Source organism: Pterocles gutturalis, unplaced genomic scaffold (assembly GCF_000699245.1).
Source record: "Pterocles gutturalis isolate BGI_N339 unplaced genomic scaffold, ASM69924v1 scaffold14004, whole genome shotgun sequence".
NCBI classification, from domain to species: Eukaryota; Metazoa; Chordata; class Aves; order Pterocliformes; family Pteroclidae; genus Pterocles; species Pterocles gutturalis.
This window is the reverse complement of record NW_010133408.1, coordinates 41-13,301: the sequence shown is the minus strand read 5'-3', so window position 1 is coordinate 13,301 and position 13,261 is coordinate 41. Positions and strand designations below refer to the sequence as shown.

The following is a 13,261-nucleotide window of genomic DNA, read 5'->3' as shown; positions in this document are numbered from 1 at the left end:
TTCCCTAGACTGCCTGGAACAGAAGGCAGAAACAGGCTTCTTGGGATCAACCGAGGTCTGAGGCAAGATGATTGCAAATTATGGGTCCCTCTTCTCTCCGCAATAAAGCTACACAAGCAGCTTCTGCTGCGAACGTCTCCTTCCAAACTCTTTGTGAAAGTTTTAAAATACCAGCGCTCTCCTATTCCTGCACCTTGAAGGCAGGGAGCTCTCGCTCCCCAAGTTTCCAACTTCCAAGACCAGAGAAGCCACACTCTAGATGCTGACTGAGTACAGGAAGATGTTCCTTCTCATCCAGGACCAGAGGAGTTCTCATCCAGGACCAGAGGAGTTCTCATCCAGGACCAGAGGAGTTCTCATCCAACTTTGTTTCACTTGGTTCCCACAGGACGAGCATGGAGGTTGGGTGTGGAATCCCCAGGGGCTCACGCTGCCATGCACAGCAAGCACAGCACACATTTTCCTTCTCCCTCCGACTTTTATAGCTGCTTGGGAAGTTCCCACCAGGACTGTTGCCAGCCGCTGTACAGCTGCAGCAAGAGCTCAGCTCTCCAGAATGGAGGTAACTGTGCCCAGTAACTGGGACACGCTACAGGAACTGTCTGCTTTCATTAATGCTTGTAAGAACAGCTTGTCAAATCTGCAACAACCAAGTTTATCTTTTTTAATTCATTTTCTGTAAGTTTATTTCAAATTTAAATGTTTACTGGTTTCAAGCTTCTGGCTCAAACCCTACTGATTTAACTGCAACGTAATGGTGCTGTCGCATTGCCAAGTACAGGGTAAGACTGTTTCGTATTTCAAGGACTTGCTCTTAATAGACTCCAAATTGCAAGGAAATGCCTGTATTTCCACTGAATATTTCAGTGCCTTCCTAAAGAGGTCCTTTGACATACATTTGTACTGTAAATGTCAAATTACACTTTTAAATTGTGTTGGAATTTCAAAATGAAGAAATAAAAAAGGCCTGAGTTAGAAAGATTATGTTATCCTAGTAAACTGATCGCCAACTCAATGACAGCCTGCTGCTTCTTCCAAAATTCTCCCCTAATTAAAGCAAAACTATCAGATTTCCAATGTAGCAACAAAAACATCTATTTACCAAAAACTGAGACTCTCGGCTTTGCTAAATTTGTACCATTAACTCTAAGCTATTAAAATGCATTCATTTCAGAAAAGAGTATATGCTAAGAAAAAAAAAAAAGTCTTCCTTCATATAATTTGTCCATCCATGTTTAAGTCTCCCCTTACTTATGTATCATTCTTTGTGATTTCTAGTCTCAGGAAGACCCAGTTTATGTTTAGTAACAACAAAGCCACAAGCACATTTTATTACACCTGAGGTATATCCTTCACAGTTAAAATGTAAATTTGCACAAACACTGTGAATGGTGGAAGCTATAAGCAGTGGATTTTACTCTGTTACAAACCAGAATTTTTTCAATAGGATATACGGTAGCATGGGTCCTGTTTAACCTTGCTCCTCAAGTTAATTCAGACGTGACTTTTTCCAGGGGCACAGTAGAAACAAATGCAAAGTTACCTGGCAAAGAGACACGACTGTCCACGCACATTGACAAAATTCTTTCATACACTAGTTTCCCTGTTTAAAAAAAAAAAAAAAAAAAAAATCATTCATAACAAACTAACAAACCGTAAAACACAAAAAGTTAATACAAAGGATCCCTCTCCAACACACACTGAAATTAGCTGGAAAAAACCCTCCTGGAACACTAACACTGTGCTGCCCTCTGGTGAGGCTGGAATGTTAAATCTGAATTTAGCACTTCACACACTATTAAAAAAATGTGTCTGGCTCCCTTAAGTGCAGAAGTAGCACACAGGTCAGATTTCTCCCAGGCCAGGAAATGACAGCTGGTGTCCTGTCTTTGCTGAATGTGGATATTATGTTATCTTCAGCAACTTTCAGTAAGTAGGAAAGAACACAAAGAGGAAGCAAGACCTGAGAAAACAATTGGATCTATGTCATAGCCTATCCGGCTAAACATCAAAATACCCCTCAACTTTGAATGCTGTCGTAAATCTTTTCCATAACATGGCAGAAAACCAGGAGAATCATGTGAGGTGGATGACCATTTCATTCAAATGATAATCTAAAAATCATAAAAATATATTAAAAAATTCAGTAACTACATTTTGATCGCTTCATAGACCCTATCCGGCTAAAGAAAACTGACTTCTATTCTCCAAATATAAATAGAATGAAAAATTGAGTCAAGAGACTGCCAAAGCCAAAATATTTTCATAATAACAAGTGTGCTTTAAATTTCAAAATGCAGAGATCATTATTTTTCCCAAGGTTTTGTTCTAGATACTCATTAATACATAAAGCATAGAACTACAAAATGAAATACTTTTATTTTGAAGACTTCACTCATAAAAAGTTTCTGAACAATTATATACCACATTTATACCACTGGTGTCCAAATGTTTATGTTGGAAAAAATTCAATGTTAAAACCAAGAGTCATGTCAGCACTTCTTGGATAAATTTGCTGTCTTCTAACATTACAAAAAACTAATTTAATTTTTCTAACAATTATGTAGTAAGTCTGGCACATTAAATACTTACCAAAAGTATCAAGGATATCTGTAATTAAAACAAATTTACTTGGATAAAACTGGATTACTGTTGTGTCTGAAAGAAGCTTAGAACACTAGAAGGAAAAGAAAAAAAAGAAACATTTTTAGAGGACAATGCAAGTTTGTGTTTTCACTCCAAACAGGCTGGGACAGATGAATATCTTCAGATGGAAAGCACCAACATGAACTATCCAGCAAAAAAGCACAAGAACTCCTAACATAACACATCATGGTATTCCTTGTATTTTTCAGGTTACTCTTCATTTTCAGCAGAGCTAGTCACAGATCTCTTTTTCCTTCATACAAGGTAATCTATAACGCAGAATTTCAGCTGACCATGCAGATCTGTGCATTTGTTCAGACAAGACAAATTCTCTCCCAGAAAATGTGCATTAAAAGGCTCTTCTTTTCTAACAACTTTTTTTAAGGACATTTTTCAGTTTCTCACGATCTCTCTAAGCACTCTTATCAAACACAAAATTTCATATAGATTAAATTAAGAAACAACTTTAAAAAGTTTAGTTAATGAGCTTTTCAACACATCTTTGTGGCTCACATAACTAGTTCAAACACTCTGGCAACAGGCCAGCTGATCCACAGCTCCAGGGAGGAATCTGTAATCAATCACCACCCACAGGCACCCAACATGATCACGGCATTTGGACTACAATGATGGCTGGTAGAAAGTCACATGTGAAAACAAATTAGCCAACCTAGTTCTAGTATCGTTTAATGTTAAGTCCAGGTAAGAACATGTCCATTTATGACATGAATTCAAAATACACACTGAGGAATGAAGACATTTTTAAGATATTAATTAAACTATACTTTGTTTTCCAAGATGGTGGGAAAACTGCAGATGAAACTGGAGTAAAAAAACTTTGGCAGAAGTTTATTCACAAAAAATCAGCCTCCACCTGAAGAAACAGGCAAATGACCAATCGAGGAGAGAAATCCATGTCTTCCCTACTTGAGCCAAAGCTGGTTTTTTGACCGCGAGTCTTCTCTGGTCTCTATCTAAGACTGACAAGTACAGTACTCTGTGATCTCTGTCCCTTCCCTCTCCTTCACCAGGAGACAGTTCTTCAGTCTCAATGGAATAAATACAGTTCAAGTTTTCGTCACATTCCAAAAATCCAAGAAGCAATCTGATACCCCACAAGCCTGCTTTGTTTAATCCTAACATTTGAGCATGTTTAAACGAGAAGCACATTTAGTCTTTTTGCTTTCTTCGTCAGGGAGGAACTTAAGAGTGCACCAGAAAAAACAGGTGAGAGCATTCACATCGTACAACCAAAGCAGAAGCTCCCCTATCGCATGGTATGTCAGGCACCTTCAACGAAAGGTAATTCAGGAGCTGTTTAGGACCTACACATACCACAAACACTTAATTACCACTTTTCTTAGAGCTCACATACATAATCAACTTACTTAGCTTACTCTAAGTAGCTTAGCTTATTCCATCTTGACAAGAAAAGTATCTTGTAAAAAGGCACTTGAGGAATTCACATGCTATAAATTCAGACCCTGTCTTTATAACCAGAACTCTTCCTGCACTTCAAGCTTTGTAGAACTCTTGCAGAGAGAACGACAGCTTCATCCCCCATGTCCAAATTAAAGATCTTGTGTAATATCATCATTAGTTCTTAAATCAAGATAATTCTAGCATTCAAATTAAAATTGCTTTTTCCAGCCCAGTATACATTTCTGAAAATAACAACAACAAAAAAACCCCCACCAAACACTCCTCTTATTGCATACCAATCAGTACGTGGTGATGATAATAATGATAAGACCATGCATGTAATCACAGCCTGACGTCAAGAAAACTGTTTAGTTCTTTTAAAGGATACAACATTCCTAAAATTATGTTATTTATTACGAAGAACTACACAAGGAAAGTTCAGTCAGGTTTCTACCTTATCCTGTTTTATAAGTATAGAACTGTTATTAGTTACTCATAGTCTCCTTTATGAAATTTTTTAACTCATTTTAATTACTCAAATACCTATTTCATTCTTACCCAGTCTTTCAATTAATGACGAGCATCTGCAACATGAAGTTCAAGTGCAAAGTGAACAACACATAGACAACAATTTAAGAGATAAACATGCAATTTTGATACCACTTTCCTAAAAGGAAGCACTGAATCCCATCTTAGAAACAACAGTATTTCAAAATTGTGTGTGAAACCATTTGTAAAATAATATATTACAGTATTAATGTGTAGATTATCACTCCAGGTCAGACACTGTATATATATACACACATATCAATACACTGTAAATACAGTATGTCCATGTCTTTTCTCATCCAAAGACTTTTAATCTTGTATGCCCTTTTACTAAAATATTCACACTTCACAATGCTATATATGGATTTATTTTTTTAAAGAATAATAGTGCTGATTTCATAGTATTACAATAGAACATTAGTCATCCTAGGTCACATATAATTTTCTGATCTCACTTCATTTATGTTTCCTTTATCGTCTTTACCACAATTTAAACTGAAATTACTGCAAACAGTTTTCACAGCAGTATCCAGCATGACAAAAAAAAAAATCCTGACTTTATATAACCCCCGTTGATGCCTATTAGCATTACATCAGTTTTACAGCTTTTAAGGATGTCATTATCTCCTCTGTCCTCTGATGCACTCTGCCTCTGGCCTTTTTTAAAGGCCAAACCAAACAAAAGATCATTTAATTGTCCTGTTTCCCCTGCCTCTCTCAAAGCCCCTCGCCCCAAATAAGTGAAAGGAAGACTGTGGAAAAGTTTTTTTTTTTAAAAAAAAAAAAAAAAACACAAACAAAAAACCATACAGACACTTAAAAATCTGGAGTTTCTTTCTGTAGCTTGCTAGGGTCCTAAATCAGATTATTCAATTGCCTTAGTAGTTCTGCATGGGGAAAACACTGATGTTCAAAAAGCTGTTCTGGCGTTATTTGGGGTGGGGAACAAGGGGCCAGAAGGGGAAGAGAAGAGGAAAGGAAATTACATGCCCTAGAAACAGCTGGTATCACTACGTTACTTATTCTAATTGTCCCTAACCAGGTAAAATTTCCTCACCTGTCATCTGGCCACTCTCTTTAATGAGAATTCCATCCCACAGACCCTAGTCAACATCAATAAGTAACACCAAAGTTGAAAATCCAACCGTTGTCAGAAGCCATAAAACTCAAAGAAATGGGTTTCAGTGAAGAACAGAAGAAAATAATAGAAAAATAACAGAAACACTTATTTCCCCAAGAAATAAATCAGACAAGCCATACCACCAAACTCACCAGTTCTGTACAGAACAAAAACATAAAACTGACCTGGATGACTATTTTCAGAGCTTTTACTTTCTGATCAGAGGACCAAGCATCCTTTAAAGACTGGTTCAGTTCTTCAATTCGGTTCATGTAATCCTGCTGAGTCAAATTCAACAGCTCTTTCTGTGACCCCTGGCAAGAAAACACAAACCTACTTAGGAAGAGAGGGAAGGAAGGAAGAGAGGGAAGGAAGGAAGGAAGGAAGGAAGGAAGAGAGGGAAGGAAGGAAGGAAGGAAGGAAGGAAGGAAGGAAGGAAGGAAGGAGAGTGCTGTTATTATAGTCAAATCACCGTGGGGTTGGGGGGAAACAACCCCACAACATCTATTACAGAATTCCCTAGTTTTCCCTTCTTTCCTTTGCAGCATCAATATTGCAGGTGTTTGGCAGAGGAGCGCATCACAAATCCTTTGATTTTCAAGAGGCATGCATGCTGGTACCCAAAGTCGTTAGTGAGGTCAGAAATGCCAGACTATTCCAGTGGTATTCTACTCATGGTATAATTAGTGCACTAACACCATACATAAGCATACTAGCACCCACATACAAGAAACATCAGAGAGAAACTAAATGCTTTGCCAGCAATGTGCTACGAAATTTGCTGACAGGAAAAAATATCTGTCTGTGTTCACCCTCAGTAAGAAAATAAAACTATCTTCACTCATGCTCAGCACCAGAACACTCTTGTGATCTGTTTTCCTGAAGATCTTACAGACCTTATAAAAACATTACAGGCCAAAAATCAACTAGTGAAACATTGGAAGCAGAAATAATTGTTTAAGCTTTAGAACCAAACTGACACAGGACCAAACTATAAACGCACTTAGAAAAATTAGAAGGTGACTCTGGAACAGTCTTCAGTAGAAGTATGAGTGACATTAAGAACTACCTTCAGGACTGGTTTTGATGAGTTTATGAAGCTGCATTACAAAAAAAAACTTCCTAGTATGAGAGTCTAGAAACAACCGAATTAAAAAGAATAACAGATTAAGAGATAAAATGCAAACACAATCAGTTCACACAAGGTTACATACTTCCTTATGGTAAACTTATTTCTCTACTAAAAGAATACAAACCTTTGCTTGTGATATGCAACTATCAGAACTGCGCTGGCTCAGGCAACAGGCAACGTGAAGTTAGTTAAGAGGCAGAGGTTTCAAAACAACATTACCCAACGCAATTCTAGAAGTACCCCACAGAAAGGAACTTATGGAACATCTCATCTTCGCACAGTACAATACCGCAGTTTGAGAAATAGATTGAGTACTCAGTATTTCTATCAAGCACATAAATGTAACTTTAATTAAGTCCAGGTAGACAGCGTGACGCTTCTGCAACAGAAGCAAACAAAATTCTTAGATGTTAAGACTATCGGGCTCCATGAAGTTTTACAGCAACTGCAGATGGCACGCAGTACCAAGGTAAATCAGCATTGGCAGATCAGGTGAACTTTTTGACCACTAATTCTAGTGATAAAAAAATATAATTCTGCCTGAATTATATAACAATAAGGATTGTGCATATTTGTCTAAATACTGCACAAGTACATGCAGAATCAGGACCTTCTTAAAAGGTTTCATAAAATATTTTTATTTTACATATTTATTTCACATTTTAAATAGTGATGTAATTGGATCAGAAAACTTTCTCACCTCTTCCAGATCATCCAATTCTTCCAACCTTGTCCTCACTTTTTCAGAAACTGCTGAGCCAGTAGTTGTAGCTTTTCCTGTAAAGAACTGTATGTTTGACTTCTAAAGAAAAACAAACTTGAAGGAGCTTGACAGACTCAGATGACTAGTCAGCTTCCATGACAGAAGAGAAGGAGTTTGATTCATTTGGTGGCTATTCCTGAAGACACAGCTTTAAATACACCTACAGTTCATTCACTTTGAATGGGGGAATGACAAGTTAGCAAAACTGAATATAAATGGATTTTCTTGCAAGATTTGCTGGTAAGGAAAGAACCACTGGACAGAATCAGAGGATAATTTAGGTTAGAAAAGCTCCACGGATGTCTGTCTCCAACTCCACTCCTCAAAGTAGGTTCAATTTTACAGTTTTAACAGGTTGCACAGGGTTGTACCCAGTCAATTTAATGACATCCAAGTATAGAGATTTCACACTGTCTCTGGACATCTTGTTCTAGTGTTTGACTATTCTCACTCCAAAAAAGTTTGTTTGTTTTTTTTTTCTGCAGAAGCTGAAACGCTGCACATTTACTCATACACAAAAATTCTGGTTCACTATGCAGTTGGCTAGGACTACTTAGCCTGAATTTGCTTCACTAGAAAACATGATAAAATATTTAACGTTTAGTTATTTTTTGAACACTCAGCATACACTTGGAATCATTTCACTTTCATGTAAAGAGAATAATGGAACAAGTTCACAAGGGACTTGTTTGCTTTCCCTTCTAGCAAGAAAAAGAGTTGATAAACATGATCCTCAAAATATCATTGCTTCCTTTAAATGGAAGAAAGTTTTAAGCTACAGTAGCAGGCAGTGAATTCCATTCCCCTTCCACAACACACAATCGCAGATTCATTAGCCTACAAGGCATACAAGACAAGGTGGTTGGGTGGTTTGTCTTCAGTAATTATTTTAAGTAAAAATCCGGCAGAAGTCTTATTCACAACAAAAACAGAACCAACCATATGTCAGAATGGAGGGAGGAGGGGAAATCCCATTTCAACTATTCTTGACCACAAACCTGTCACTGCAACCTACCTCAAGCAAAACCTGTTACTGTTAGATGTAAAGGAACTGCTTACCTTTTTCAGATCCCATGTAGAGATTCTATGAAGAAACAGAAAAAGCAGACTTTTAGAAAATGTGTACTGTGTTAGCACTGCAAGAACACACGTGGTAATTACACTGCTAATTAAGTCTCTAATCATTTAGAAGTAGATATAAGACCAGAAGGTATTTGTATTGTTACAAAAAGACAAAGTGATGGCTTTTAAGTATTAATGGACTTTTGAACTCAGCTCCAAAACAATCATTACAAGTGAGAGCTTGTGGTACAGCTTTCTACAACATTAAAACTGAAATTTAGAGGACTAGCATCTACTCATGAAATAATTACAAAACTGCAACATCCAAAATCCATTAAAGGTCTAGTACAAATAATTAAAACTGGAGAAGCTGCCACTTACAATAGAGAGCTTCTCTGTTGTTGTGTATCTAGCAAGGATTTCACCACGTTTGCTTGACCACGGTTCAAAGTCACTTCCTACTGCTGAGCTGTCATCTTTATCCCGTTTCTTTCGTGTACTATCCTATGAGGAGAGTACAAGTGCAAATGTTAAATACAAATCTGGAAAAAAAAGAGAAGGCTGATAAAGATCAACTTAACGTTTCAAATGCTTACTGATGCAAAAAGTTACAATATATAAATCCCACCATATTTAAATAAATGTCAACATAAAACAGGCATATAAAAAAACAATACTTTATTCTATTAATACAGGATATTTCCTACTTGCATTAACCTCCAAATTGGTGAGACAAATCTATTTCATCCAGGGTTTTTTTTGGTTTGGTTTAGTTTTAGCTTTGTTTTGGATTTTTTTTTTTATTTTATTTAGTTGAGATAACTGCCCTCCAGTGTTACCATGGTAGCAGTAGTTGTCACAGGGTCTGCAGCTGCTGCAAATAATGACAAGGGATCGGTACCATCCAATACACTGCTCAATGGATCCATCATAGAACTAGAAGAAGAAGAAGACGTGGAAGAAGTACTTCCTTTCCGGTTCAGTTTCTTGGTCTTGGATTCAGTAACCTACAAGAAAAATGCAAACCTATTAAATAAAAGTTCTTTATCTTCCCCCTATTTTCTTTAATAAATCATCAAAATATGTACTGCATAAATTGTGCTATTGCAATGAAAGCAAAGACCCACCTACAAGAAACTCATTAGAATCAGCATTAGCATTTAACTTGAAGCCCCTTTTTTTTCCCCTGAACCTGCAGGCACTCTGCCTGTACTCTTCTTGAACAATACTCAAGCCTGAAACATCAAACCCATTCCTAAGGCCTCTGTCTTATCTCCCTACTGACCTTCCGGAGTAGAAGCTGCTGTCCACTTATCATTCATTAGTGTACGACTATCATCTCTTTGCAGACGGATTTTTTTGTACGTCCACATTTTTAAAAGCCTCTCATAGATTAAAGAAATTATAAATGTTTTAAAGCATACAGCTGACTGAAAGTTAACCCCAAAACAAATCAAGCAATTCTGCTGGTTATTTGTAATGCAACAATTTGATTTTAAACTTATCTATTATTCAGTATTTAATGCAACCAAGAAAACCCACAAGTTGAAATGCTATGAGTCATAAGGAGACTGTGTTTGACACACACAGCACCAGCAAATTTCTGTAAAGGACAAAAACCAGAATAAACCTTGATGCCTCTAAAATAACAGGTCACTAACACAGAAAGCATCTTGACTAGTACCACCACCAGCTTCAAAGCATTTTAATTTTAAAGGAAAAGAAGTAAGAAGAGGAATACAACCAGTTTTAATTCACATTCATCTTCCAAAAGCACAAAAAGAAACTCACTGTAATGGGTTTGAGTGGGTGGTAATCACCAAAATCCAAGGGTACCGATTCCAGTTTGCACACTTCAGATTCTGAAACATAGTTTCTGGATCTCGCGTGCCTTGAAAAGCAAGAGTAAAGAGAAAGTTTACACACACATAATCACATACTTACAAAGAGAGAAACAGACCCTATGCCTACATGGATGCGGGCATATTTACAAAAAGGAATACCTGTTGAAAAACAGGTCCATGTAAAGACCAAAATTTCTCTTTCTATTGAGATACATAAATTAAAACTAAAGAAATTTTACTTTCAGCCATTCATCTGTAACAGCTAGACTCTCTTCCGTTCCAGTGAACATCAAAAGGGCAATTTAGCCAAGCATTTGTGTATATGACAGGCTGATAGAGATTATCAAACACATCTTTTAAACTGAATAGTCAGAGTGAAAGAAAAAGGTAAGTGTGAAACCCAAGGTAAGAAATGAAAGTGATCATGCACAGATACAATGAGGGACTACACAGATCAACTTGTGTAGCTGCAAAGCTCTTCCCCGAGAAATCTATTTGTTTGCTGTACTCAGAACAAAAGTTGTAGAAGTCAAATTATAAGGAAAAAAACTACCAGTACTCGTATGCTTACATTGTGGATAAGACCTTGTATAAAAGTCTTGCCTCTCCTATGAATATTAAGTAAAATAAATCACTAAAATATACATATTTCAGGTTTTATTTTGAATCTGATATTAAGAGAGAATTGTGGTAACTATGGCCGCCATCTCTAATTAAAAAAAGCCTTGATTCCAGAAAAGAACATAAATAAAAGTATTTTAATAAAACAACACTGCCACTAGGAACTAACAGTAACATACACTAATTTATCAATCACAGTTTAAGGACACTGCTCTTGTATCAAATACACCATTCATCCTGGTTTTGATTGTTCAAATATAAATATAAATTCATGATTTAAAAAGGCTTTTAAAGCACGTTCAACAATGAAGGAAGGCAAAAAAGGGGGATTAAAACTTCCCAGACAAGCACTGGAAGACAATTTCAAAAGACTTAAGAGTTACAAGTGCTTTCTAATATCTCTGACAACACATCGATATATTAAATTAATTCTTTTTAATTGTATGGAGTGGTAGCAGTGGTTAAACAGGGAAATGAAACTATAAACTCACAAAAACACAGGACAGCTGCTTCCTAAAACAACTGCCATCATAGCTACCACATGGCACCGTCCTTTAGCAGTGGCAACAGTTAAGCATTAGGGCAGAGAGAGATACAAGTAAAATCTAGAAAAATACATTTGAAAAGGTTTCCTCTGCATTCTACCCTCCATAACTTCTTGATTTCTTTTTCAGTCTTTGAAACATGCAGAGCAGCTACTTGTTCTTTCCTGTTTCATCCAGGATCTTGAGAATGTTCGTAGCCCACACTACAGCCTTAGCTGAATGAGTAAAAACCAGTGGATACACAAAGGTTTCTTTAATCAGACCCCTAACGAAAACAAACAGCAATCCCCCAATATAACACACATCTTTCCCACAAACACTAATGCAAACTTTCAAAGAATTCCACTCCTACTCAGAGACCTAACTCATTAGTAAGAGTTTCAGCCGTGTCAAGCAGCCGGCTCTTCTACAGATACTATGTACCCGCCAAAAAAACAGATTTATTAAAAAAAAAATCAGAATTAGTTTAATTTATAGTAGTGCTACTCCAAGGAGAATCTTTGACATCTAATGAGATACAGATGAGCAAGAGAAAGAGTCCAGTGAAATCCACGTGCTTATTCCTTTTGTTTTCTTGGTCTCCAGCTCCTTTTCTTTATACCTGAATAGAATCTTTAATTTACTGTTGTCCCGTGATTCAGTGATTCCCCTTGTTCACTTATTTCATAGGTTAATTAGCATTTGGGTGAAAAATCTTTCGACAAACTTTGGCTGCCCAATTATAACACATCTATTACTCCGTTACAGTTCTGTCAGTGTTTCCACACCTCTCCTTTACAGCTATTTCCAAACCAGCAGTGAAGACGTCACTGACAGCCCAGACTGGGCATCCCACTCCCCAGCCAAAATCAGTCGCACTCTAATTACAATGCAAGGCATCCCTGGACAAGTATACATGTCTAATATACACGAGGGAATGAAGAATTTTCTGTTCACCCTGCAAATAAGTCTTTAAAAAGCACATTTACGATGTGGCTGTTCGAGTGACAAGCCAGCCTGTAACACAGCTCGTATGGCGGCACGTTCAGGCTTGCACGGACATTGTGTTCCCCTTACGCTCCAGGGAGGGGAGATGAAGCGTTCCTTTCTGGCCCCAGCAGTGTCACCAGCTTCCGACAGTACAGAAAAATCAGACTCGGGCCAAGCCGGCGTCTCATCCTCAGCACACGCTGCACGATACGGCCCTGCCTGCGGGAGCTGTTTTAACCACAGGTTGGTAACATGAGAGCGAGTCAGAGGATTTTCAGTGTGACAGTGAATACATGGGGAAAACGTCCTGAGACCCTAATGCCCTCGTTGGCTCTAACTGCTGCATACTGCTTTTCTGGGCTCCCCGTCAGGTGTGGTTTGCAGTTTGCTCAGGACTATAACCCGTCAGCCACACCACACCTGGGAGGCAGACACATCCCGGGCGCTAAAAGAACACGAGCCTCGGGAGAGCAGGATTTCCAGACACAGAAAATCAGCTCGTTAGTAAACAAGTTGGGAGAAAAATGAACATTTTCCTCTACTCTGCCAGAGCAAGAGCCTCTATTCTGTCCCTCCCGCTCATCACAC

General features: G+C 37.7%; 1 protein-coding gene across 1 annotated transcript in view; it reads right to left on the bottom strand.

Moving 5' to 3' along the window:
- The window catches only part of LOC104467447 (chromosome unknown open reading frame, human C16orf62), a gene marked incomplete at its 3' end in the record, with an annotated part of 23,161 nt that extends 10,560 nt beyond the window's left edge, over positions 1 to 12,601 (bottom strand). The window contains 9 exon segments of the mRNA XM_010081222.1: positions 1,544 to 1,603; positions 2,593 to 2,677; positions 5,923 to 6,051; positions 7,570 to 7,646; positions 8,692 to 8,716; positions 9,076 to 9,198; positions 9,534 to 9,701; positions 10,486 to 10,585; positions 12,519 to 12,601. Coding sequence (XP_010079524.1) covers positions 1,544 to 1,603; positions 2,593 to 2,677; positions 5,923 to 6,051; positions 7,570 to 7,646; positions 8,692 to 8,716; positions 9,076 to 9,198; positions 9,534 to 9,701; positions 10,486 to 10,585; positions 12,519 to 12,601 — 850 coding nt within the window.
- Between the last annotated feature and the right edge of the window lie 660 nt (positions 12,602 to 13,261).